The sequence below is a fragment of the Pundamilia nyererei genome, unplaced genomic scaffold (assembly GCF_000239375.1).
Source record: "Pundamilia nyererei isolate P.nyererei 1_Seehausen unplaced genomic scaffold, PunNye1.0 scaffold00001, whole genome shotgun sequence".
Classification (NCBI taxonomy): Eukaryota; Metazoa; Chordata; class Actinopteri; order Cichliformes; family Cichlidae; genus Pundamilia; species Pundamilia nyererei.
The window spans coordinates 9,184,172-9,211,108 of NW_005187402.1; the positions used below are offsets into that span (position 1 = coordinate 9,184,172).

The following is a 26,937-nucleotide window of genomic DNA, read 5'->3' on the forward strand; positions in this document are numbered from 1 at the left end:
GGGGTGAATTCGGGGTTGAAGGGGAAGGCTGCAGGTTCGATCTGCAGAGAAGGTATGAAGAGTCAGAGCAGCGGCCAGGTACTGTTCACAGGATAAAAGCTGGAGGCTGTAAAGAGAGATGGAAGGGCACAACATCTACAGTACATCTACTGGTTCAGAAGCCATCAGAGAGAGAAAGACAGGATGGCTGGAGGCTGGAGGGGGAGGGGGGTTCTTGGATACAGGGTGAGGGGACCGGGGAAACAAAGCCGATAGTCTCACTCACGGTAGAACACATATTCAGTGTAGCTGGTCCAGATCTTGTCGTCCGTCTGCTCGTGGGCAAAGGCGCAGGTTCCTGTGGAATTGCAGGCCACCATGTGAAAGCCTGCATCTGCCAGCTTGTCAAAAGCCTGCTCCAGGAAGGTGAACTTGAGATAGTAGCGGGATGTATAGCGCTCAGGGGGGCGATCCGGGTCCCGGCTCTCGTTCAGCGTTTCCCCAAACACCTCTTTAGCCAGGGAGGTCTTCCCACACACCATGATCCGTGCCACTCGGCGAAATTTGGCATCCGTGTGGCTGTCGCGCCCCAAGGTGTAGGAGCCTCGGTAGCCAATAGTGATGAACCCAGAACGTTTGCCATCCATGGCGCCGGGCACCAGGCTGGCACAGGCAGCAGCAGCAGCACCCAGAGAGCCGAGGTTACGGGAGGTGTCAGTCCCAGGTGAGGAGTCCTCTGTGTCACTAGGACATCCCTCATCACCAAGGGAGTTCTGTTTGCTGATTTTGGGTGCCAGAAGCCTGACGAGCTCTGGCAGGTTGAAGAACTCAGCCTCTCTCTGCAAACGACCGCGCTCTGGGAAGTGGTCTGGAAGGACCAGCTGCTGGTCACGCATGTAGTCCAGGATGTAACGAAACAGGAAACCATCACGGTCTACAAAGAAGCGCCCCTTTGTGTCCCTGGCCAGTCCTTTGGCTGACTTTTGAGTAAACATCTCCCACAGCAGAGAGTCTGGCACGCTTGTGAGTGTAGAGTAGCGGGTTATGTACACCTGCCCACCGACATTGAGCTCTATGATCTCTGGAAAGGGTATCTCCTCTGCAGATATGCCACTATCTGGCAAAGCCATGTTCGCCTCCTGCCACGCTCGTCCACTTAGATGCAACTTTGTTTTACTTGTTTTAACTTGTTTTAGTTATAGTTCAAATCGGGATCAGCACTGGAACTGTTTCCAAGCCTTTCACGGCCAATGGTGTGGGCTGCTTGACTGCCAAATTTCAGGTCCTGTGCTATTGGAGCGCTGCACTATTTGTCAGCGCGTAAAAATAAGAAAAAAAGCTCGCATAAATGCTTTAAGCTGCCACACTGCTTCTAATCTAACTACAGCTTTTTCATTTACTTACTAAAACATAGCGCAGGGATTCAGGAAGCGGTGACTGGAGCCGTTGTGTCCATGTCCTTTACGCGCAGGTAGACGTGTAGCTTGAGCATGAAATTCTGCTTTCCGTACCAGCTCTCTGGCCAGAAAATGCACCATTTGCACAACTACTCATTACGACTTCTCTTCGTCTAATCTCGTTTGGGTGTCCTGGCGCAAACAGGATCAGAACTTCAACAATGCGTTTTATAGCAGTCCGGCTCTAAAGGTTCTATTGTTGTTAAAATCCACGCGAAGAAGACGAAGTTCCAAATGTAGTGAGAGGCTATGACAGTTATTAAAAAGATCTCATTCGTCTCCATCCCTTTACGCGCACTGGTTAGCTGCTCAGACTCTCCGCTCCGGTGTCGTCTCGTGCCAAACTGTAACTTAACTGCATCGTAACGGTGGACACGGCGTTTATCTCTTACGCTTAACCACGCCCCACGGTGACGCGCCTCTGCCGTGATTCAGCTCAAAAACACCCAGTCTTCCAAGAACAAGCCGACAGCACCTTTCCGTGATTCTCCCAGTGGAGTCGCGGTTATGATTGTGCGATTTGACTCCAAGTTGTCCCATAATGGTCTATTAATGGGTCGGTTTTTATCAGTGAGCTAGACCTGACTAAACAGCCATCTAAACGCCAAACTGCACCACTGCCCGAACCTTATATTTGCCAGGGTCACATTCAAACCCTCGCGCTTTCTTAGAAAATTCTTATATTGTTTGATGCCATAATTTTTGGCACCGCTCGCAGTGATCAGTGTGGTCACTTTGCGCGAGAGGGGTGGGATAACAGCGACATCTAGTGAGCACTCTAAAAGAAACAGTTTCCCTAAACACTGATAACAACTTAAATTCTGATTATAAAGATATAAAGGGTTGTTATTGGAGATAGTGCGCTGTAGTCTAAATACCTTTTCACTCAGAAATCTGCACATTTGAACCTCGCTGTGCACAATGATTTACAAGCACAGTTTGGCTCACTGTTGCTCTTCTGCAAGGTGGAAAGCTTCTCTGTGCTCAGCTGAGATCTGAGTTACTGTGATGTGACCATGCGGCTTGCACGGCTATGAAACTGAAACTAGAACCCACCAGCAGCCCATATCACACAGGGTTTTACTAAAGTAAGACACAGAGTGCATGGTCACAAATAGATGTGGTATTTACTGAATCATCTATTTTATAGTGTAAAGGCATGCATCTATACAATATCACAAGTGCATTTTGCAGGTTTTAAAACTCTGAGATAGTATCCAGCTGTTCCCTGGGTGAGAATGCCTTGTTGAGGCCAGATGTCAGAGAGAATATCTAGACTGTTTTGAGCTGATAGAAAGCCATAAGTAGCTCCTCCGCATACAGTGTTGCAACCAACGTATGCAGAAGAGCATCTCTGAACACAGAACATGTGCACCACACCGAGTGCCACTTCTGTCAGTTAAGAACAGGAAACTTGAAGCTATAGGTTGCTCACCAGAATTGGACAACAGAAGACTTGCTTGCTCTGATGAATCTCAAATTTTGCAAACTCAGATGGAAGGGTCAGAATTAGGTTTAAACAACATGAAAATACAAATCCATACTGACATGCATCAATGTTTAAGGCTGCTGCTGGTGGTGGTGGTGGGGTAATGGTGTGAGGGATGTTTCCCTGCACACTGGTCCACTGTGTGCACTTGGTTCCAGCTGAGCATCATTTATCATCATTTTGAAGCGCCTTGAGTCAACTTTTGTTGTGATTTGGCGCTATATAAATAAAATTGAATTGAATTGAATTAAAAACCAAAATCTGCCTGAGCATTGCTGCTGATATCCATCTCTTTGTGGCCAGAGTGTACCGCTCTTCTGATGGCTGCTTCTAGCAGAATAACACACCATATTAAAAAGCCCAGATCAACCTTTCCTTTTATTGAACCAGTGAGAAAATGTTGCATTCAAAGAATTGACCCTTAGCTTTCTGGTATGTTGAAATTATCCCACTGCACAGACTAGACTGTTATGGGGCTTCATCGTCATTAAAGTCACGTAGAAAAAAAATGTCATCTGAAATTATAATTGCACTTCCCAGCTTTTAAACATATTTCTTACTGAGTAATCACCAAAGTTTAAAGACGCCAGTAGGTAGCACAGACTCGTGTAGTCAACAGGCTACCTAATCTCTCTCCCTGTCTTTTCAATTTCGGCTGTGTCCACCACACAGACCCTTCACTGACAAATAAGCAGTCCAATTTTGCCTCTTTCCAAGCAATCTGGCAGTAATTTCCCCGAGGGCCTTTGGTCTCCAGCTGGCTTTCTGCGCAGCAGCCTCACGCAACAGTCTGGATTGGACAACTCTTGTTATGTGGGCCACCACAGGATATGGAGGTAATGTGGCAGTGCTGTCTGCCAATGAAATGAGTTGATGGAGCGGTCCCGGCTCCATTTGCTGTTCATCTTCACTGAAATATGCAACAGCAATATGCTGCCTAACACCAGAGTCCTGTGGAGTCCAGACTAAATTATATCCAACATAAAACGCTCCAGTGCAGAACCACATCTAAATATTTGGAGTTATTAACTCCTACTGAACCATGCCAGTGACTGAAAATGACTCTGTTAATATAAATACAGTATTTGTGCATGAATCAGAACCTTTCCCCCCCTTCCTTGTACTGCCCATTTCATCATTCCAATCACATCTATGCAACAGACATCTACACTGATCCTGAAAACTAGGAACAAAAATGACTACATCAAATAAATTAGTTTGACCTTCTGCGACGGTTGGATTATCTGTGTACGTCTGTCAATTCTCATAACACTGATGGCCGTCTGAGGCTGTTAGGTGTACTCTGCGTGTGTTTGATGCTCCGCTGATTTAAAATGGGCAGAGCAGTGGCTCACACACCCATGGGAGAGTGAGGCAGAGGATAAGCGTACTTAGGCGGGAAAGGGAAAAATGTGCTTACTGTTGCTCAAAAAGTACGAATTCAGAATTTAAAAAAAAAAAAAAAACCCAACTCGACAGGCTCCTCATGCTGAATTGGCAGACGATGTGATGCCGTGACAAAAGAACAGTTAACTCAGGGAGGATTTGTCTGCATATTGATCTCTGCATCCTCAGCAGTTTCTGCTGACAGCCGCACCTGTGAGTGATTTATGAGATATTTTGTGGATTTCACCAAAGTGGTCAAGCTGTTGCCTCCATTTCGCTTATGTGTTTGTTGTGGCGGCGTACCCTCATTTCCCTCACTAAGAAGCATCATCGATCCTTCACGACAGGGGATATGTGTTCAACACACGTCACAGAGATTTTTTATGTATTAATAAACGTTATCGTTCAGCTAAGCAAGTAAATCGTCTGTGGTACTCCATAAAGCCTGAAGATGCTTTTGTTTGCTTAATAATGAGACCATTGAATAATGACTCAGGGCTGACAGCAATCACTCTGATAGCTACACAACACTATAATTAAATCAAAGTGGATATTTAATCAGGAAAGTCAACTCCCTTCAGCCACCCTCGCACAACCTTCCCAAACTTTTTTATTGAATCAGTTTGTTCCTGAGTCGCTCCTTTTCCCTCTTTTAGTGGATAGTTTAGTAAAAAAAAATTTCAAATGAGGCGGTTTCCCCTTTCTCTCCCAAAACAAATGAAATCTTCTCACTTAAATATTAATGTCTTTGATGAATGGGGTTCAACATTCACCACTATTCATTACAGATCTTTCCCTTCCCAAATCCTCCTAATTCTGACCTCAAAAATGTAAAAAAAAAGAAAAGAAAAAAAAGAAAAAGAGACATAATCCTTTGTTATAGTTGGATGTATAAAGAACTACATTCAGCAACCAGGAGAATAAGGGGTACCTGCAGAAGAATAGGTGCATCTATCCTGCTGCTTGCTTCGAGCAAGAGTAACTCCAATAACCACTCTTAATAACTAAGTTATGCAAAAGAGCATCTATGAATCTATAACACATAAAACCAGATGAGTTGCAGCAGTAGAAGACCACAGCTTGTGTCACTCCTGACAGCTAAAAACAGGAAACTGAACCTACAGATCAAATGTGCTCCCCAAAACTGGACAACAGAAGATTTGAAAAACGCTCCCTGGTCTGATAGTAGGGTCAGAATTTGGCAGCATCACAACATGAAAGCATGAATCCATACTGCCATCAAAGGTTGTGGTGTAATGGTGTGATGGATATTTTTCGCACACTTTGGGCTCTCAGTCCTAGCTGAACATCATTTATATCCCACAGCCTGCCTGAGTACTGTTGCTGACCAGGTCTATCCCTTTGTGACCACAGTGCACCCATCATCTGATGGCTGCTTTTAGCAGGTTAACCATGTCACAAAACTCAAATCATCTCAAACTGGTTTCTTGAACACAACGAGTTCAATGTAGTCGAACGGCCTCCACAGTCACTAAATCAATCCAACAGAGCTCATATGGCATGTGGTGGAACAGGAGATTCACATTGACACGTGTCAGTATGGACCAAAATATTAGGGAATCCATGCCAAAAAGAATTAAGGCAACTCTAAATGTAAATGGGGATTTAACCCAGTGCAAGGAATGTGTACCTAATAAAGTGGCCAGTGACTGCATGTGGTGTTTGATCCAAAGTGAAGGGGTTTTTCTTTTCGTCAGTCCTGCTTTCAGGTAGATCTGCAAGCAACTTGCAAACAATATACCCTTTTGGGAGCACCACAATGGGAAAAGCAACAATGTAATGACATTAATGGTGGGTGAATTCAATGTAGCTGTTTTAGGTTCAAGGCCTCGCTGTTGTGCACATAGGCTCACTCTTAAACCTTTTATTTCTATTATGACAAGAAAGCTTCTTTGAAAAATTAGACTATTACAGTCTGTCTAACTTTCAGGCACGTATAATAACAGTAAATTGCTGTAATAATAAAACTGCACTAGGACCATTAGTTTTGTTTTTTTATTTCAGCGCACAAAACCTGTTTTGTGACCCACACATGATGTAGATATAAGCAGACTGTTAGGCGACGAGTTCATAAAACAAGCTAAAATTCGCTTCTGTGGTTCTATCCTGCTGGGGAAGACTATTTCAGATTCACCTCATGTTTGAGGATTGTGCAACTGCGCCGGGTAGTTTTCCCCACACTGTTGTCTCAGCCTTGCACAAAGCCAACAAGGCTATGATCGCTCTTTGAAGCATCTCAGCTTGTACAGTATGTATCAGATCTACTTGCCAAGTTAAAGAGGCTCTTGAAGTTGCAGGATCCCGACGTAGTAGTTAAAAAAAAAAACAACTAAATAAAGCAGCCTGGCCAAAGGGAGCTCAGGTTTCTCTTCAGCTTCTCTGTGCTGACACAAGTGGAAAAATATACATTCTGGGAGAGTGCGGTGCTGCTCTGCCTTCTCACAGTAAATCCTACATTTAAGCACAATTATGTGGGATGACGAGCTCGTGAAGCAGAGAAAGTTTGAATTCTCTTTAGCAATCAATCTCTAGACCTGAGCTGCTGAAGCTTACTCCATATTTCATCATCTATTAATGCCTGATGGTTGTACAATCACTGAAAATGCACTATGTACATGAAACTGATAAAGAGACAGCTACAACTCAGATAATCATTAGGTCCTATAAAGACATAGACTGATGCAAACTGGATAAATAGCGAGTTATAACGCCAATCCTTCATGTACTCCTGGCAGTAAGTTGAGTATTAAAATCTTAATGAGAAACGAGGATGCAAGACGCAGACTAGGTGAAGCACTGACGTGGAAAATAAGGAAAAGCCAAACTGATTTACTGGTAATACAGTAGCTATGTGTAAATTTCCCTGTTAGCTTTTAACATTTCCTACTTTTTAGACAGAAAGGACAAAAAGGGTAAAAAGATAATTGTTTATTTTGGTTCTTCCCCACCAGTAGTTTATCCACAATCAGACTGAAAGAAAATATAGACTAAGGTACACGAAATGCAGGGATTTTTTTAATATATACCACAATTAATTTCATGGAGACAGCATATGTGCATACTTTAAAGACTAATGCCAATATGATGAGCAATGACTTGAAGGAAATAATCCCGTGCTTGGGACTGGGTCGGGCTATTTGGGATTGTAGGGCTAGTGTCTGGGAAACTTGTTAGTGAGCACAAACAAAAACACAAAACCCAATCACTTATCCATAGAACAAAACAATAAGCGATTTCACCCACCACTTTCAATGACAATTCAGTTGTGATGCAGTAATGATCGCTGCTCATTAGAGATAACACTCAAAAACAATCTTTACCTTTACCCACTCACAAAGCTCTGTACGTGTTTAATATCTTGGGATATTTCTATCTATTTATCTATACATATCCCCAGATAATAAACTCTCATACATGTCATTAAAATACAAAAACAAAATTATTAAAGTGCTTTCTACTGACTCAAACACATAATCTCTGAGAGAATGGCATTGATACAGCATGTTTGAGAGTTAAAAATCACTTATTTTCTGATTAGCGGTGTGCATCAGTGCTTAAAGGATAAAGACTAACGGATGTAAGGCATGATTGCTATCAAATGGTTATCTGTGTCATAGGTAACATCACACATACTTACAGTGGCATTCACACGCAACCACGTCACTGGTCATTATATGTGAAGCCAACCATCTGTCAATGTCATATATAATTATAATAATAATACACCAGTCAGAGATGTGTACACTAAAGGGATATTCTAACATACCAACTCCACCCTTCTGCTCCATGCTAGACTCTGCTGACCAGAGAGTAGCATTTCTGATTCAACTTGTAAGACGTATTTAACTGAAAATAGTCTATACTGTTTTATACACGATTCGTTTAATGGGGCTCCAAGAGTTCAGGGTTGAGAGGAAAATCCGAAATGATGTGAGTTTAACGGTTAAATTTAATGAAACATATTTTTCAAGATGCATTATGTCTCAACATCAGTGACGAACCCATTTTGAACTTGTGAATGGCTCTGTTCATTAAAGACCAGATAGCATTAGAAAAGAAAAAACAAAAAAATGTCAGGGTAAAAGCTGGTTCATGAGGTCAAGATACTAGTTGGTACTATGGAGGCAAACTTCTCATGTAGTCGTTCCACATCGTCTGGAGAACTAGCATGACGTCCCCAAAACACCGCTTTTCTGTTTTACTAGACACAGTCATCATCTTGCAGCATTTCAGCTGAGTGGGTATAAAAATATAGACATTTGAAACCCTGAATATATGTTCATATGTGATTTTTTTCTGCCACCGAAGACAATTTACAACTGTCCCGCTCAGTGTACACACTGTCTTTTTTTTGTGTTTTTTTTCCAGATTTAACCCCCATCCTAAAACGTGTTCTTGCATTTACTCCTGGGGGCAGGAGGTTTAGACCCAAAACGACACAGAACACAGAACAGCAATTATAATGTTGTTTTCTTCATCAACTGCCTGCATCCATTATTTCTTTGTTAATACACTAAAATTACCTCTGGGTGTGTGTGACACAGATTTACTCGGTAAAGAGGAGTGTGTTTGTGTGCAATGACATTACATCAACATGTCTTTGTGATGCCTGGCTATGTGCTGGCTCTTCTCTGAAGGCCTCCTAAAGCCCTTGGTGCAGTAGTCGCAGCGGTGGGGGTAGTCCTTGGTGTGGATAGAGATGACGTGGCGTTTGAAGCCAGAAGCGTCCGTACTGTTATACTCACAATACTGGCACTGATATACCTTTCTACCACTGTGCGTTTTCATGTGCTTCTTCAGCTCGGCGGGCTGCCGGAAGCCTCGCCGGCAGCGCTTGCACTTAAAAGGTAGGTCCTTCGTATGCAGGGATAGGATATGGCGACTCAGGGTGAAAGTGTCGGGTGCATTGAAGTTACAATGCCGGCACTGGTGCACTTTGTTGCCTTTGTGTGTTTCCGCGTGTTTCTTCAACTCTGAGGGCCTGTGAAAGCCTTTCTCGCACACGTCACACTGATGGGGGAAGTCCTTGGTGTGAACTGAAATAATGTGCCTCTTCAGGTCACTGGAGTTGGTGCTCTTGTGCTCACAGTGCGGGCACTGGTGGGTCTTGTGGCCCTGCACCATCTCTATGTGGCGCTGCAGTTCCCGTGCATCAGCGTAAGCCTGGGGACAGTGGCTGCACTTGAAAGGCAGATCTGCGCCATGCTTGCTCTTGATATGAGTCTTTAAGTTGGACTGGTCTGCACAGCGGAACTCGCAGTGCGGGCAGTGGTAGGGCTTCTCGCCTGTGTGGGTGCGCATGTGTTTCTTCAGCTCCGATGGGTGACGGAAGCCTTTGGCGCACTCAACACACACATGTGCAAAGTTCTTACTGTGCACAGCCAGCAGGTGACGGTTGAGCAGGCCCTGTTCAGCTGTTTCATAATCGCAGTACTTGCAGTGATGCAGTTTGGGCTCCCGATCCTTGACAATGAGCTTGTCTGAGCCCAGTGGGCTAGACTCATGGTAGCGCCGCGCGTACTCTGTATACTCTGGAGATCGCTCATTGTTGTGGCTCAGGAGCTTATGACTCTCTAAGTGGTTGTGAAAGCTGATTTTCTTGTTGGTGGTAAAGTCGCAGTCTGTACACTGATACTTCTTCTTGAGCAGATGGTCCGGGTGGTTCTTCATATGGCATTTGAGGAAGCCCCGCGAGCGAAACTTCTTTCCACAGATGTGGCAAGGGTAGACGGTCAAAGGCATCCCATCTGGTCCAATGATAACAGCTGGACAGAGAAGTTTGAAAAAAAGAGAGAGTATGCAACATTGCAATCAACCATTATTATTCTAAGTTTTCCTCGAATGTGAATGATAAAATTATATACATTCAGACTTGGTGACAACACAGATAAAAATTATCAATTTAAGGTATGTATCAGTATCAATATGACATGCTGATCCTACCAGTCTGACACTGCCGTGTTTCGCCTTTCTTCTTCTTCTTCGATTTGGTTTTGAGAGCACGGTTTGCACCCAGTCCCTCACGGATTTGCAAAAATGGTGTAGCTGCTCCATTCTTCACTTGATCAATTGTATTACCTGCACAGACATTGCAACACATAACACCCCAATAACAACAGAATGGATGACCTTGCCTTATTTCTACTTTGATACTTTTCAAAACAAACTCTGACTGCTAAGTCGTCTTTTAAACAAATTTGCCACACATACTGACCCCAAATCATCTTGCTGAGCATCTCATTTAAACAGTAATGCTGCAGCATAGCATCTTCCTCTTAATAATCTATTTCAGCAGTCATAGAACATGGTTTTATCTCAAACTACTAATTTAGGAAAAATTACCCATCTAACCCTTTCATATAAAGGGCATACCAATGTCTTCATCTTCATCATCATCGCTGTCATCCTCATCATCTTCTTCTTCCTTTGGATGGTTCTTGACTGCCATGTAGACCATTTTGTCACGGCCAACTCCCAGTCTGCCCGATGAAGCTGCTTCCAAATCAGGATGGCCGTTCTGGTAATCATCCTCTGTTATTACCTCTGTCCCACCTTGAAAAAAACAAAACAAACAAAAACACCAAAAACTCAATGAGCCATATGACTTTTAACACAAACATGGCTGGATGTACCGTACTGAAGATCATTTACCCAAATCATCATCTGCTTCAGCTTTAAAGATGTAGACTTTTATGACCTCAGAGCCATCCTCCTCTTTGGAGTCCTTGTCTTCCATTACTTCAGTGCTGATCTCAAGGGGAGTGTCCCCTATGTCCAACTTTTCTCCCACTTCATCCACTTTAAAAAAAAAAAAACAAATACCAATGGTTATGCAAAAAATGTAACTTTATAAAAAAATGTTTGCCGTGTTATGTGCCAAGATATCTTACAGGAGATCATCAGGTAATCCTCGGAGCTACTCCTTGCATCATCATCCTCATCTGTCTGTAGGGGAACAGCCTCAGTTGGCAGCTGTTCGTGGATTATGGTCTCGGCATTGGCCTCGGTCACCATCAACCCTTCAGACACAAGCTGGTGGTCCAGTGTGTTGTCCTGGTGTTCAGACAGCAGCTCTGCCACAAACACCTGGTCTGGCATGTCGTCATGATGGTGGTTTGCGTCCTGTATGAGGTCTGAGGTCAGAACATGGTGGTGATGGGCGTCCAGGGCTTCCTCTATTGCAACTTCAGTCCCCAGGATATTTTCAGGCATGATTACACTGTGTTCTGAAGGCACCATGTCTTCAGTGCTCATTTCATGGGCCTCCACACCTTGAGACTGCAGACTTTCCACATCCACCTCCAGCCCTTCGACAACCTCAGCTTCTAGGCCCTCCACCTCCACTTCCTCTTCAAGGCCCTCAACAACATGAGCTTCCAGACCCTCCACATCAACCTCAGTTTCCAGGCTCTCCACCACTTGCGCCTCAAGGCCCTCCACTTCCACTTCTCCCTCTAGGCCCTCCACTTCCACTTCTCCCTCTAGGCCCTCAACAACCTGAGCCTCCAACTCTACCACCTGTGTCTGTAGCCCTTCAACAACTTCTGCCTCCAAGCCTTCTACATCTGCATGTAAGCTCTCCACTACCTCCGTCTCCAGGCCTTGAACAACTTGAGTCTCCAGACCTTCCACCTCAAGTCCGTGCTCCAGGAGGATGCCCTCGTCTGTCATGACATCAGAAAGCAGCATACCCTCTGGCACCGACACCACAATGTGCTCCCCATCAATGTGAGCCAGACCCCCCATGCCTGCAACTGATGATATAAAGAGTTTTTAAAAATCACAATTAAAGCTTGATATTAGTCAAATAATTGTGAAAGAGTGTCATTTTTTGTTAGTATACGATTAAAATTTGCTAATGACAATGTGATGTCACTTTGACTTCCTTATTTAGCTTGACACTCAGGTTTCTTGCGCCTTTTGGGAAATTGGTCTCTAAATATTAGCGAAATGTAGGGCTGGGCCATCATATGTTCACGGTAATACCGGTATAATGTTGGGCAACGATAAGAAAATGAAATATCGCGCTACAATATGGGTAAAACATGCATGCGCAGTCGAGCAGGGCGATATGACCAAAAATATTTATCACGATATACATTTGAAAATTTGCGATAACGATATAACTGACGATACAATTGACACTAGACAAAATACTTTACAACTCCACAACTTTATTAGTGCAAAAAAACCCAAAAAACCCATCAATATATTTTCATTTAAACAAGCAGCTGTTTTATGTGCATTAAAGTTATGTAAAATTTTAACAGTGCAAATGCAAATTCCTTGCTGACAGTTTAACCAAAAGGCATTTCCAGTGGAAATTGGCCGACATATCCTCAGCATAACCACGTATAATATCCACAAAACTTAAAAAGAGGTTCTACACACACACACACAATACGGTAATATTATGTTGAAGCACAGTACATATCACTCCGCCAGGCTTCTGACTACGGTAGCTGTAATGCTCCGACAATCCATCAAGCGGTGCGGCTTCGTAGCTTAGAAAAGTCGCACTGAAACATCTGACAGATTTTCAAGCGCCGTGTACCACATAAAATCATTTCGAGGTCAGTAAACACAACCAGAATTCATACATAAGACACACGGGATTATAAGGGGCACTGTCAATTTTCAGAAAAATCAAAGGATTGATTTTAAGTGTGCCGTATTTTCCAAACAACACGGTAATAACGACGGCCCGCTAGCATGCTCTACCAAAAATAGTGCTTTGTTGTGTACCTGACGGATGAAAGCTAAATTCTGGTTTATCCGTTTCATTCAACGATTTGCTTTTGCCGCCATGCTTTTTCCGACGTGTGCGTATAAAAACAAAGGCACTGCACATGCGCGTTTTACTCATATTCTATCGCGATATTTCATTTTTCTATCGTTGCCCAAAATTATACCGGTATTACCGTGAACGGTATGATATGGCCCAGCCCTAATGCGCAGTGCCTTTGTTTTCATAAGCACGTGGCGGAAAAAGCATGGCGGCGACGGAGAATAAGAAGAGCGAAACCGGAGCGTTGAATGAAACGGATGAACCAGAATTGGTTTGCAAAAATGCTGCAATTTCAGTGGTCTGGAACTGGTTTAGCTTTCGTCTGTCAGATACACAACAAAGCACTATTTTTGGTAGAGCATCCTAGCGGGCCGTCGTTATTACCGTGTTTTTTGGAAAATACGGCACACTTAAAATCAATCCTTTGATTTTTCTGAAAATCGACAGTGCCCCTTATAATCCCGTGTGCCTTATGTATGAATTCTGGTTGTGTTTACCGACCTCGAAACGATTTTATGTACACGGCGCTCGAAAATCTGTCAAATGTTTCAGTACGACTTTGCTAAGCTACGAAGCCGCACCGCTTGATGGATTGTTGGAGCATTACGGCTATCGTAGGCAGGAGCCTCGCGGAGTGATATGTAGTGCTTCAACATAATATTACCATATTGTGTGCGTATAACCTCTTTTTAGGTTTTGTGGATATTATACATGGTTATGCTGAGGATATGTCGGCCAATTTCCACTGGAAATGCCTTTTGGTTAAACTGTCAGCGAGGAATTAGCATTTGCACTGTTAAAATTTTATATAACTTGCACATAAAAAACAGCTGCTTGTTTAAGTGAAAATACATTGATGGGGATTTTTTTTTTGCACTAATAAAGTTGTGGAGTTGTAAAGTATTTTGTCTCGTGTCAATTATATCGTTATCGCAAATTTCCAAATGTATATTGTGATAAAATATTTTTGGTCATATCGCCCTGCTCCAGCTAAATGCCAAATACAACACGTGTATTAATTTCTCTTGCTAATTTGCCTACCAAAATCTTGCATGATCATAGCATGGGGCATCTTCAGCTCTTGAGTGTGCAGCTCTAACACCCCTCCTCCTTGATCCATGTCTTCACTCCGTAAAAACAGACTGAAAATTGCAGCACAGATTACATTAACCTTTACTTCATATACACTGCTAAAAATAAAACCGAAAGGGAAAAAAATGCAGTTAGTATTACATACCTTCACATTTGACGACAGAAAATCTTTACAATAAAACCAACAGGATATCTGATGTGCTTCCTTCCATCAAGATACTGAATTATTCTGACAAAGTAAAAGAAAATACAATTATCACATGATCTTGGGATTATAACTGAACACCAGCTGTTCATTTTTTGCAGAAATGCACAAATATTTGGCGTTGGGTTCATAAGAAAAGCACTAGTCTCTATTGCAAAATCTACCTCCGTAAGCCATATATAAAGAACACAAACTTATTTTTAAACCGTGGACAGTCGTTGTTGTTGTTGACCACTGCCTCCCTCTGCTGCCAATTAGGGGTACTACATGCAGCTTCAACCTGAGGACAGATCGCTATATACACCTGGAGCTGGTTGAGCCTGATGGCCGGAGCGCAGCAGAGACAAAAGACTCAGTGTGCAGGGCGGGCGAGCTCGCATGCAGCGGTTCTGATAGCTTTTGGATAAGGACTCCTGCTTAATTTCGTGGGAGGAAATGCACTGTCGTCACATGACGATTTAAAATGAAGCAAATGTATTTACAGCGGTCTGTAGCGGTGTTGTGGCTGTTAGTTTTCACATATTTATCCTTTTGGGGTAAAAAAAACAAAAACAAATGCAGTTCCGTTGCACTAATCGTTTTTCAAGTACTGTAGTGTTAAGTATCTACACAAAAATCACAAATGCTCCCGAGTTTATGGCCGCCACTGAAACTACCACAGTTATGCAATGGCTACCGCCCTCCACCCACCGGAGCTAACTAGCAAGGAAGCTAGGGCTGAGTCTCAAAGCGCCATTTTGTTTTAGCATAAAGGCTAATTCAAGGAGCGCGATAACCAGTCCAATACGTCGATGTAAGCAACGGTTACACATAATGTTATAATGCATATGTAGTCCCAAACGCATACAACAAACCACGATGACCAATGAGATCACTAGTTTTGCAATTCGCTCTGTTTTGTGCGGCGACTGCCGTCCGGTCAGCTAGCTAGCCTGCTAAGCTAGGTGGTGCAGCTTGTGCCGCATTATCTTCCATGTTGTTTTTCGAAAAGGCTGAAAGAGGCCCGCTACGTCCAACTGGGCCCATGCGTCTTATTCCACACTCGTTTTTGATCGACTCAGAATAATTTTACCTGATAACGTTATCTTCTGACTCTATCGGCGTTTCTCCCCCTTCTCGGATTTGTCTGTTATTTTTTTGGTTTATTTTTGACGGTAAGCTAAGTGCGGCCTGCAGTTTTGGATCCCCGGGCACTCTTTGCTAGGCCTCGGCCAATCAGCTTGCTTCCTGACAAGCAGAGGGAGGGCGGGGGGCAGACAATGCGTGGCCTCGTTTACCGCTGATCCCTTACTATTTGCGTCATGCATAAGAGAGCAGAGTTACATTAACGCAGTCATTCTCTTAATCGGGACATGTTTAAAGCGGGCTCAGAGGAGCGAAATTCAAACATTACTACAGTAACAAATAAAATAAACATTTATGTGCTTGTACTGTGTGCGCTCAGACTTTCCCTGCGAAGATGAGGCCTGTAGGCCATTTTGTCACAAGGGGTGGGTAGTAGTTGAGCACTCATTTGAGAAGTGGTTGGTCACGCACCCAGGAAATATCCGGGACATGGTAACGGTACTGCCGCTGCTATTGCTTGTGCTGCATAGTGTGACTAATTAGCCTTTCATACAGAACAGACCACGATTTAACATACATGGATTAAATATGACCAGAAGTGCATTTAGAGTTTCAGGGTAGACTTTATTAATCGTTTTCATAACAGCTCCTAATTATTCAGAGGCACTCTTCATGAGGGTGCATAGCTGACTAAGGCAGGAGGCCTTTTGTGCATAAACATTTGTTATTAGTGGGTTTCCCAACAACAGACACTAAAATTGAAATGTAGATATGCAGTAAAAATGCTTTGAAAACTCTTTAACAGTACCTTTACCAACTTAAAATTACTTTTGGAATTAAGGAATTACAGCTCTAATGCACCTTGGCACAACCCATGTTTTTTTTCCTTCTTTATGATAATTCGTAAGGGCAGTGTGGTTTGCAGGAGTTGTGTTGCCGTGTAAGCAAACAGCAAAACACAAATACAACACAAATCTAAAGATAATTTTCACTATGAACCACTCAAACATTCAGAAATCCAAAGATAATTGTAGGGAGACATGAAAGTTTTCTCATATTGCAGGTATAGAATGAAGAGAAGGCATTTGGGCTCAGGGAAAAAAAACAAAACCAAGCATGCGATACTCAGCACCTTCATCTAGAGTAAGTCACAGATAATGAACAGACTGGCAAAAATCTTCATTTAAACTGTCTTCATATCAATTACATCAACAGAACAGTAATACACCCCTTAATATTCCAGCAGTTTCTCACAAATACCATAGAAAAATAAGTAAAGTTGACACAAGCATATCTTCTGGAAGCTCAGATTTGGTCCGTATTAACAAGTCGAGTGTGCACGTGTCTTCTTGTCTGCCTACACATCCTCTCTTTGTGTGGGTTGACAGTGTTTCATGCGAGGGAAAGAGATTAACTACAAATCCAGTGCAGCCCAGCGCTCCAGTCTGAAATAAGGTGGGGGGGTTGTATGACACATTTGTGAACACAGTGACTGTTTTTCTTTGTATTTAGAGGTAACGGGGAGAAGTCGGGGTGATGTTTGCAGCAGTGAACATCCTTCATTGCCAGGAGACCTCAGTAGCAGCCATCTTTCCAGGACTCATCTGAGATTTTGGCCATGCCCAAAGACCTGTCAATAAAAGAGGAGCTTAGTCTCAATTCACAGAAGAAACCAAGTATCTATAGCATAATGGGAAATACTCATCATCATCATCTCACCATTCCTTAAATGTGCACTACTACACTGCACGGTTTTTAGTGCTTAGTTTGCACACAGACTGAAAGCATGAGCTGTGTGCAACCACGAGTAGTAGAACACTAACTGCAGTTCACTTTGCAGCTGAAGGATTTCCTGAAATTACACAGAGCTCCTTTAAGAGTGTTTTTTGGAGCACTCACCTCCTCTGAGGCTGTGAAAGTTTACTTCTAGTGGAGGCTGAAGACGCAGCCTGACCTCGTCCTACCCCGGGCCTCCCGGTTCCAACTGAAGCCCTGCCGGGTACGTAGCTTCCTCCATTAGCAGAACCTGGCGACTGGACCCTGCGGCTCCCTCCTGCCTGTTGTCCTTGGACAACAGGTAGGCCTCTGGAAGTCTGACGACCACCTGCCAAAGAGCCCACGGGAGTGACGGCTTTAACTGGAGTCCGCAGGGAGAGAGGAGACTGGCCACTGCTTCGCAGCCGACTGCAAACCATACCTTGAGTGACAGAACAAAATCTCAATCCAGATGACTTCGTTAAGACAATTTCAGTAAATAAAAGCTACTGTAAGGCCATTTGTTGTACACGGGAGTTGTAGACAAGCTTAGGGAAACAGTACTGAATTATCAGAGTAGTGGTGCAGTCATGTAGCAGGTGAGTGGAAAGGAAGTTACCTGGGGATGTCAGGGAAGAGGGTGAGGAAAGAATTGTGGAACTGCAAGTAGCTGTGACCAATAGTGTATACCCTTTTTCCATTAGTACCTGCTCGGATCGGCTTGACGCAAACCGTATTCCACTACAATTGAGTAAAACCTAATGTGCATGGGGTCGTTATAGCAACGCGGGCAAACATCCCGTGACATCACTTGTATGCGACACGAGCTCTACAACAAAGTAGCACCTCGAGGCGATGCTATACCTGCTGCTTAGTCTGTGGCTTTTCGTCAGACTCATGGACCGCAGTGTCGTTTCTTTGTAGCGGTTTTCCTCGTTGACGGGTTTTGAAAAGGAAACTTCATGAAAAGTTTCCTTTTTATGATGTAGACCCTCACATGACTCATCAAGTGATGCCGCTGATTAGCCAATCGGTGACGTGCAATCTGCTGAGGTCACATTTGAATGTGACCTCGTAGATCGCTTGGAACCCCAGCCAAGTAGGTACTAAAAAAGTACCAAGTATCCAGTGAAAACCTATAGATGATGGCTTGCATGGTACTGTCAGAGTTAGACTGATAAATAATAGAATATATGAATTCCTAAATAAAAACAGGCCCTGTGCTGCAACATTGCTCATGATCTTCAAAGACATATATATATATATATTGGTCAAACTCTTCCTGTGATCATGCAGAGGTGAAGATCAGGTTAAATTGTAGGATTAAAGTGACACCACAAAGAGTTATCTCTAAGGAAATGTAGGACAAAGTATGTTAAGGAGTGGTGGGGACCAGGTGAGGAGGGGTTACCTGTGGAGGGGGAGTGAGTCAGGGGAGACATGCGGTTGCCAGAGCTCTGGAGGTTAGCCTCCATGCTGCGGCTGTTTCTGACTGCCTCCAGGGAACGTAGGCTGGTGCGGGGAGCCAGATTAGGCATGCTGTGCCTCAACTCCTCTGGAACCACACACACACACACACACACACACACACACAACTACAATCAAATGTATATTGTCACAACAGAAGAATCTCCATGGCTGTCCCTTATCTAGAGTAAAACTGCTTAAGTATCACTGGTTATAGCCTACCCTCACTCTTTGCAAATTTAAGCAGCTCTGCACTGGGGCCCTGGAGAGACCGCCTGGGTCCTTTTGTGCGTGGGGCCCTGAGATGGCTGCTGTATTCCTGACCGTGGTTAGAAGTCGAGGGAGAGAGGCACCGTGGTGAGCCTAATGGCGAAGGGGTGAAACGATGCCGTCGCTGGGGCATGGAGAAGTCATCCTCTTCATCTTCCAGGCTGTAAGTGTCAAACTCCTGGTCGCTGTACGTACCGCCCCGGCGCAAGGACTGCAGAGACGCTGTGGAGCTGCGGCGCGATGCAGATGCTGAGCTAGAAGCACAATCCTGCCTCAGACCTGGAGCCGGAAATACCAGGTCAAAATGAAACAACTTAAAAGTCAAGCAAAACTCACGTCTATAAATGCAAATAATCAGCTGATGCCACTCAAAATGCTATAACCTTTCTACACTCACTCTCTTCCTGTAAACGAGCCATGATCTGGACGTCTGTGAGATCCTGCAGCTTGTATCCCATTGAGATGGAGTCATCTGATGTGCTGAGCTCGCTGTCTATGGAGGACTGGGAACTCAGAGCTGAGGGCATGCTTGTGGCGCCTTTAAACAAAGCAGAATACCTGTTAGAGTAAGCTGAATTACACCGATATAGACAGAATATAGACAGAATACTGACCACAGCCAAAACCTACTACTTCCTTATGACTCACTAATACAGCAAGATATTTAAATTCTTATGCATACTGATAGTGGCAACTTTAAACATGACATTAGCTGATCAGCATAAAATCAGGCTGATAAAAATGGAGCTTTGTGAGGTATAACGCAACAGACCCAGGCTAATGCATGCAGTACTACCTTTCATCAAGATCACAAAGTAAATATGCAATTTATCTAAGTGGGCCCACAATTTTAGAATTAACAGTATGACATTAATTTGTCTCCCCACAGCCTGTTCTACAGCACTGGTCTATAAAGCCCAGTCTGCTGATGATGCCCTGGGAAGCTGTAGCCAAAGTTCAGCCTGACACATGCCTGATGAATGCGAGACGACATCACCCAGCAGCATTTGGTTATGTAAAAAGTCTGGCATTAGATAGAATCACCACACATACTCCAAGCACTTTCAAGTTCACGCAAAGATTTGTTATTAAAGGAGTTTCCACAGCAACACTGACATTGCTGGGCTGAAAAAACTGTGAGAAATGATGTGCAAAGCAACTATTACAACTGCAATCACATGTTCAAGGAACAAAATTATGCATACCATACATATTACATATGTTAACACTGTCATTGTGTGTCTGTGCCCCATCCGGGAGCACAAACAACATACACTTTACATAATTACTAACCATATTCCAAAGGACACCAGTGTTATCTGCAGGGCACACCTTAGTTTTAGCTTATTTGAGGCTCAGATCAACTTGATTTAATTTAATAAGAGAAGTTAATATACTTAAGATAAGGAATTAATACCATTAAATAACCAAAGTGACTGCTGTACACAAATGTAGTGTGGACAAATGCCCATCGACTGTTTCTGACCGTATTTGCAAATTTTATCCATAACAGTTATTAAATGAAATAAACATTTACAGAAACCTTTGAAGAATGGTTTGCAGCGATGTAAAGTATATGTAAAATAGCTCAAACATGCAAAAATGCTAAAGCAGTCCTTAAAATTAACCAGTCAGACCGCTGTGAGACCCACATCCTTACAGTAACTGATGTTATTCTCACTGTTGTGTTGTAGGGAAAATGAGAAGCACTGTGTGTTAATGTCATGCCATACCTGAACTGCCACAGGTTAGTAGGGATTTGTTAGTTGATTTGTGGTACCCAGGAGAGATCAGGCCTGAGCCCGCCGAGCCCGCCTCTGATGGACTGCTGTACATGTTCCTCCATCGAGATGCTGCGGGCGACAGGACAGAAGATATCACATGTTCTCAGGAAGGAAAATACACCAGTACTTATTGTATACACAATGTGACACTATCAAGTTACTTGTAAAATGTCCTCAGAAAAAGCTCTCACAATAGTTAAAATTTCTCAATTAAATAAATTCTTGTTTTGTTTGTTTGTTCGTTCTTTCTTAAAAACTTGATTCATGCACCTCGCATGCTAAATGACTTGTTCTGAAGCTTGAATGATCCAGGTGGATACGTGGCCTGGTGCTGGCATTTAAAAACACGAGCTGTTCTGGGAGGAAGGTAATCCAATCCCACCCATGACTTCATGTAGTCATTCAGCCTTGGTGTGAATAGCTTTGCTGTTCAGGTTTTGCAGCATGTAAGATGAGGGAGCTGCTCGCAGGTTTAATAATGAATGGGGTGTTTCGGATCAGATGCAAACTTCTATCCACACTGAAAGGCGTAGTAAGATTCACGGCAAGTGTTTAGGCTTTGTTATACAGCCCTGTGCACAGCAGGGGTAAGCAGTAAGTAAAGTTGGGGTGCTAAATGTGCTGAATGACGTGCCTGAACCTTGGTTTAGGCCTAGAATTTCTAATGCTTAATTTATTCTACCACCGTTCACAGTTGTGTCCGTCTGCTTTGGTATTTGCCTACACACTGTTCTCGTGTAGTCTACCAAAACCCCAAATGCACATTGCTCGACGTGGATGACGGTCAAACGTCAATTGGTTAACAAGTGAGCCAGAACATGATAGTGAAGTTCACCAGGAATGGGAGAAGTGTGGAGAAAAGAGTAAGAAAAGTACAGACAGTGACTGCAGTGAAACTCTTTCACTTCAGCTGTCTGCATGTTAAAACTTTGCTCTTCTCCGTAGATGGCTGGTGAACTAACAACAGCATAAGCAAGTATTGCCCACGGACCGGTTGTACCACATATTATTGACACAGCACCCATCTACCAAACTGCAGGTAGATTGGCAGGCCGAAGCTGCCTACGTGCTGCTGAACCATAATCTAACCATACGGCAGGGATACAAATCAAAGACCATCAGATACTAATTTTATTGAATAGGCAAAGCTCTTTTGCTTAAAGTGTTCAACAGCGTGAAAGATTGGTAATCTAAGCATTGGCACCTGAGGGTGAATAGAGCGCTGCAGAATAAGGAAAGACCTTCTGTGGTTAGCAGAGGCTTTAGACATTTTCACATTTTGTTCTAAACATAAATATGTGAATAAATATCCCACTCCTAAATTTTCAAGCCTTAATTTGTCCAGAACAAGATGCCTGCTCACAAATGGCTAACTAAGACTACAGAAATTGTGGAAGACATTAAAAGTAATCCCACTGAACACAGTTCAGCACTGGTAATGGTAAAGTGGTTGTTGTTGTTTTTTTATAGCCTAACATTAGTGTTTTACTTTTGGTGACTGCGTTCCCACAGGCTCTATTTTCTGCACAACACTTTAAGCCATGGAAAAAGAGAGAAGCTAACTTCCGGATCGGCCCTACAAAAATGCATCATCCATGCAGCACTCTTAAGAAAAAACAAAACAAAAAACAAAGTAGACTTTCTTCAGTTATAGTAAACTATCCTAATTGCATACTCTGGTCCAAGCGACTGATCAGAGTCCGGCAAGCCATCTCGGTCTCGGGGCTGCGATGGTCAAGGACCTGCCGACACCACTTCAGTGGAGAGTCTGGCCCTGGATCTGCTACCTGCTTTTTAGGAGACACATATAACCTGTAGAGAAGCAGCACACAAGAGAAAAGCATATCACTAAATGTGGGAAATGAAGAGTAGTGAGAATAAAGAAGTCAGTCTAATCCTTCTCATATTGATCATGCTTTCATGCTGCAGTGTTTGCCAGGATTTGAGAAGCAGAACATTTAAATAGGAGCAAGCTGGAGATTAGTGTGAACTGCTGCTGTGTGAGCTATGCAAGGTAAGAGTGGATGTGAAAGCCATGTAAAACAGAATTTTTTTTTCTCCTCAGATTGCACATGATATGCTAACGCCCAGCCACCCAGTGTTTTCCCCAACAGAAGGACAGTATCCTGCAGCAAAGATCCCACATCAAACAACCAGGCTGTTACTGTGTTTGACTTCAATGATGTAATCAAAGCAAACAGTGAGTGGGAAATTATCTTAAGCAGGTACTTGTGAACATCTTTATCACAGCTTAAGCCGGAACCAACCTTGAATTTACATTTGCCTCATTTCCTTTTGGTTAAATGCAAAATTCACATCCAAAGACGCCTAAAACACGGAGTCAAACTCAGATTAGCAGCTGAGCACAGATGTGGATGGAACGGTTTTGTGGCTTTTAGTCCCGCTATCATTTTGAGCTACATTCTACAGCATGAAAAACACATGAGAAATATCCACTAAGGACAAAAGTGTCAGCCAAAAATGAGTTTTATGCAGCTGCAGTGTCAGACGCTTCCTCCGCAATGTGTCCAACGTTGCCTTAGTGAGAGCAAACAGCCATTTAGTCACCACAAGCTTTGAAGTGGCTGATCACATGGGCTGATGCTTTGAGTCGGATACACAAAAGGGCCCAAACTGACTGGTTCTGGACCAATCAGCTACAAATCATCTTCCCATTTGGGCAAACACAAAAGGACCCCATTTCCCACTGGAATGAGCGACAATGCAGGAAGCAATATTCAGGTCACACGTCCTGCACAGAGAGCACGGCTTCTCTGCGCAGGGAGAGGAGGGGAGGGTGGTTCTTAGTAGAAGCACAAACCCGCTGTTTGATGCAGAACAATGTTGTTTGCTTTTGATCCATTCACAGTGCGGTTTTGCTCACAGTGTTGCTATTGCCATTTATGCAGGACACTGCCAACAGCTGCCGTAACACAATGTTGGCACTGAGGAGTCTCTTACACTTTTAAACCAATCCTGTAATAACTGTAAATAAACCCCAAAGTGATATTATAACAAAACATATTCAGCTGTGTCATATTTATGCTTTCACAGTCGAGAGCAGCAACAGCCATTGTCACTGCTCCACTGTGTCAGCGTGACAAGTGCAAGTTAGGAGCACTGAAGCCAAGGCCCCTGAGTTTTATGAGTCTGAACTAGTTTTTTTTAAAACAAGTAAACAAACATGCCAGAAAGAAATTACCCAACTTGGTGAGTTCAAATGTTGTCCCAAGAATATGGGTTTCTTTTACTAATCTTTTCACAAAGTAATGGTTCAAAACAATAAATATAAAAGTACTGCAGTAGCTGCCTTCTGTTTTGGCCCCCTGTTCTGGTGTGATTACACAGGGTGGAAGGGGGGGGGGCTCAAATCACATGCTGTGCAATCCCAACCAAAGTAGTTCAGCCACGCGGACCCACTCAGCCCCACTCAGCCCGGAGCAGATCAGATTATGCTGCTGTTTAGGATTACTTAATGTTTTGGCTATGATAACCCCACAAAGCACATATGGTATGGCTAATTATGTAAAACTGAAAATAAGTCATGAGTGGTCTGGCTGTTAAATCCCCAGATCCTCAGTTGCTAAAGTGAACACAATATGCTACCTGTTTAGGACAATACTGTGAGACAGAATGAACACTCATGTCTAGACTGATCTCCTGCATAGCCCCATATTAATGTTATTTTTAGGTAATTGCTATCAGCCAATTAAACAAAACAAGTAAAGGTCACACTCGTTCAAAACAGATCAGGCTTTAAAAAGGCTGAATATTAATTACATCCAGATATATCCTTTTTATTCTGACTGGGTTAAGTCAAATTAGTGGTCTCTTTTTTTAATAAACAGGATAGTCTTTCACCTGATACAAGACCTTTTTTTATTTATGCTTGAGTCAGACAGCTAGAACTAAAAAAAAGAACATCCTTTGTGTTTGACTAAGCTGTCAAACAGGTAGCAGACATGTCACTCGAGTCTGAGGACTCAAGGTTAAATCTGAGACAGAAGAAACAACTCCCCACTGACTCTGCTTTCTTTTACTTTCTCCTAATTGCTCTTGAATATTTTATGCCTTGTCGAAATGCTAAGAATCTGTATACTTTCTCTCCTGCTTACAAAAAAATAATCGGAGTAGGTGTCGACTTGAGCTTTTAAATACACTTTGTTTGTGTGGGATAAGAAATAACCGCAGTTTCTGCATCAACTCAGAATCGAGTCTAATTTTAAACCCAAACAGCCTCATGCTACACAGTCACTGCCCTGTGGGGGAGTAACACACTGAAGAATTCAGAGGTTAAAATGAAAAGGCACAAATGACTCATGTGGCTAAAGGGGCTCCTCTACCTATAGACTGAAACTTTAAATGTGACTTCAGAGCTCAGCTTCCCCTGGAGGTAACTCTTCGCAGCTGCTGCTGTACGAACATCACTTTTTATCCCCATCTCTGCTGCACATGTTTAGCCACACAGTTAAAGCCACAAATAGATGCTGGCTGTACCCAAACAAGTGGGATCAAAGCACACCCAGAGAAAGCATTGCCGATAATGAGACGTACCAGCTCTCCTCGTCCTCTATGTCTGCACACTCATCATCCAAATCTAGGACATCCACTTCATCCAGTGCAGTTTGGTCCACCCCTGAGTCGCTCTCTGCAAGTGTCTCTGACTCATAACTTTCCTGAGACGGACTCTCCGGCGTCTGGCTCTGGCCCTGAGACTGTGCTGCTCCGTTGCTGCTGGTCAACTTTAGGAAGCCGCCACACAGACCCCGATCCTCCTCTTCCTCATCATCCTCTTCCTCCAGCCTGCTAGCCACAGGCAAGGGGGACATCTCCTCTCCACTGCTGCTGTCCTGAGGAGGTGACAGCATCAAGTCCCTGCTGTCCAGCTGGCTGCTGCTGTGCTCCAATCTGAGGTTTGTCACCTCTTCACAAGCCAGCCTCTTGTTGATGTTGACAGCAGCTGTGAGGTTACTGTTTGCTCCTCTGTGGATGACGGTCTTGCTTCCCCTGTTGCGCAGGGTCTCATTCTGAACCTCCAACCTGCGCACAAGCTCCTGCAGCTTTCGGACCTCCTCCAGCTCCACCCCTGCCAGGTCTTGACCTCCCTCTCCTGCCACCTCGCACCCCGGCTCGGAGTTTTCCGTGAGGCCAGTCGGACTACCATTGTCAGGCTGAGGCACCACGCTGGCACTGTCCGGGACCACCATACTGCTGCTCTGATAGGAGAAACATTCAGTTAACATTGTGCCAATAAAAACTCTAAATGACTACAGCCATTAAACTAGGACCTGGTGGCTCCTGAGCAACACAACAGCAGTTCAATAGCGTAAAAGTGACCCAAACACATATGTTAGCGTTCTCTGACTACTTCACAAAGCTTTCAGTACACGGAAGCACGCTAGTTCCCTGACGCTTCTCACTTTATTTATGTGTACATGTATGTATACACTATGAGTGCATCCTTGCAACTGCGACTCCGTCGCACCTCTTACATCTCTTCAAACGTTAACATTTGAACTCCCTTGGTTACTGTTAGCCAGCTAGCACGCTATCAACAAAACAAACGTACCGGTGACTGAGCCGTGTTGTCCCCTGCGAGCAGATGACTGAGCTTGCCCGCCACTCACAGCTCAAAATCCCCCGTGGACCAGCACGAGCGCATGAATGAAGAAGCTAATTACATCCAGGTGAAACGCTCTACTGCGTGATTATAGTGATTGTCGAGACGGTGCAATAACCCTCTGGAGTTATCTTACTGAGCGGCGAGCTAGTCCATGGTCTCTTACTGCTAGTGCATCACCGCTAGCGTTTACCACATCGCTCCCGCTAACTAGCTTGATTGTGGACTTTAGTTAGCTCAGTGAGGAGACCTGCAGCAGCGGTCGCTCCTCCCTCTACTGGTTTTCCTGTTGTTTTAAGCGCCTCCCCGAGGGAGGACATGGTACTGCAACAACCTCATATTATTATATATTGTAACCACTGGGTGTCCCTGTTTACACAATGCTGCATTCAATAACCGTACTTAAACGTCTGTTATGCAGTCTATCGGTGCCTTACAGCACGTTATACCAAGAAAAAAAGCATAAAGTGAATAACTGTCGACTCCCACTGCTGTTGTTATCGAATATTTTATCTACGTAGACAAAAATACAGTTTAAGGATAGAAACAGAAAATGGAG

The 26,937-nt window shown here is 43.6% G+C and overlaps 4 protein-coding genes across 5 annotated transcripts in view; all 4 read right to left on the reverse strand.

Annotated features, from left to right (window-relative positions):
- LOC106456118 (formin-1-like) overlaps positions 1-1,930 on the reverse strand; it is a 17,066-nt gene extending 15,136 nt beyond the window's left edge. Inside the window, exon 1 of the mRNA XM_013908894.1 lies at positions 1,384-1,930. The gene's annotated coding sequence lies outside the window, so the exon portion shown is untranslated. The remainder of the gene's footprint in view (positions 1-1,383) is intronic.
- kctd12b (potassium channel tetramerisation domain containing 12b) lies at positions 7-1,387 on the reverse strand. Its single transcript, XM_013908888.1, has one exon. The coding sequence runs from the start codon at positions 1,107-1,109 to the stop codon at positions 258-260; it is 852 nt and encodes a 283-aa protein (XP_013764342.1). The 5' UTR covers positions 1,110-1,387; the 3' UTR covers positions 7-257.
- Positions 1,931-7,245: 5,315 nt separating the features above from the next.
- On the reverse strand, positions 7,246-15,649 carry znf711 (zinc finger protein 711). The gene is made up of 8 exons (XM_005719733.1): positions 15,490-15,649; positions 14,358-14,441; positions 14,162-14,262; positions 11,223-12,086; positions 10,984-11,130; positions 10,705-10,884; positions 10,276-10,410; positions 7,246-10,097 (listed from the first exon to the last, which is right to left on the reverse strand). The coding sequence occupies exons 3-8, from the start codon at positions 14,238-14,240 to the stop codon at positions 8,917-8,919; spliced, it is 2,586 nt and encodes an 861-aa protein (XP_005719790.1). The 5' UTR covers positions 14,241-14,262; positions 14,358-14,441; positions 15,490-15,649; the 3' UTR covers positions 7,246-8,916.
- Positions 15,650-16,085: 436 nt separating this feature from the next.
- On the reverse strand, positions 16,086-26,702 carry LOC102208183 (SLAIN motif-containing protein-like). Of its 2 annotated transcripts, none has more exons than XM_005719736.2 (9): positions 26,328-26,702; positions 25,313-25,969; positions 22,434-22,570; positions 20,708-20,827; positions 19,372-19,512; positions 18,927-19,253; positions 18,649-18,792; positions 17,382-17,679; positions 16,086-17,112 (listed from the first exon to the last, which is right to left on the reverse strand). In XM_005719736.2, exons 2-9 carry the CDS (start codon positions 25,963-25,965, stop codon positions 17,058-17,060), a joined length of 1,875 nt encoding a protein of 624 aa, XP_005719793.1. In that variant the 5' UTR covers positions 25,966-25,969; positions 26,328-26,702; the 3' UTR covers positions 16,086-17,057. The 2 variants fall into 2 exon arrangements, with proteins under 2 accessions (XP_005719793.1, XP_005719792.1); XM_005719735.2 differs by having other exon boundaries at positions 25,313-25,974.
- Between the last annotated feature and the right edge of the window lie 235 nt (positions 26,703-26,937).

Coding starts and splice junctions, on each gene's coding strand:
- kctd12b (XM_013908888.1), bottom strand. CDS start 1,109: ATGGCTTTGCCAGATAGTGGCATATCTGCAGAGGAGATACCCTTTCCA.
- znf711 (XM_005719733.1), bottom strand. CDS start 14,240: ATGGATCAAGGAGGAGGGGTGTTAGAGCTGCACACTCAAGAGCTGAAG. Junction 12,087..14,161: donor TATGATCATGCAAGATTTTG/GTAGGCAAATTA, acceptor TTATATCATCAG/TTGCAGGCATGGGGGGTCTG. Junction 10,098..10,275: donor AACACGGCAGTGTCAGACTG/GTAGGATCAGCA, acceptor TTCTCTGTCCAG/CTGTTATCATTGGACCAGAT.
- LOC102208183 (XM_005719736.2), bottom strand. CDS start 25,965: ATGGTGGTCCCGGACAGTGCCAGCGTGGTGCCTCAGCCTGACAATGGT. Junction 20,828..22,433: donor GATCAGTCGCTTGGACCAGA/GTATGCAATTAG, acceptor TGTCGCCCGCAG/CATCTCGATGGAGGAACATG. Junction 17,680..18,648: donor GACTCACTCCCCCTCCACAG/GTAACCCCTCCT, acceptor CTGTCACTCAAG/GTATGGTTTGCAGTCGGCTG.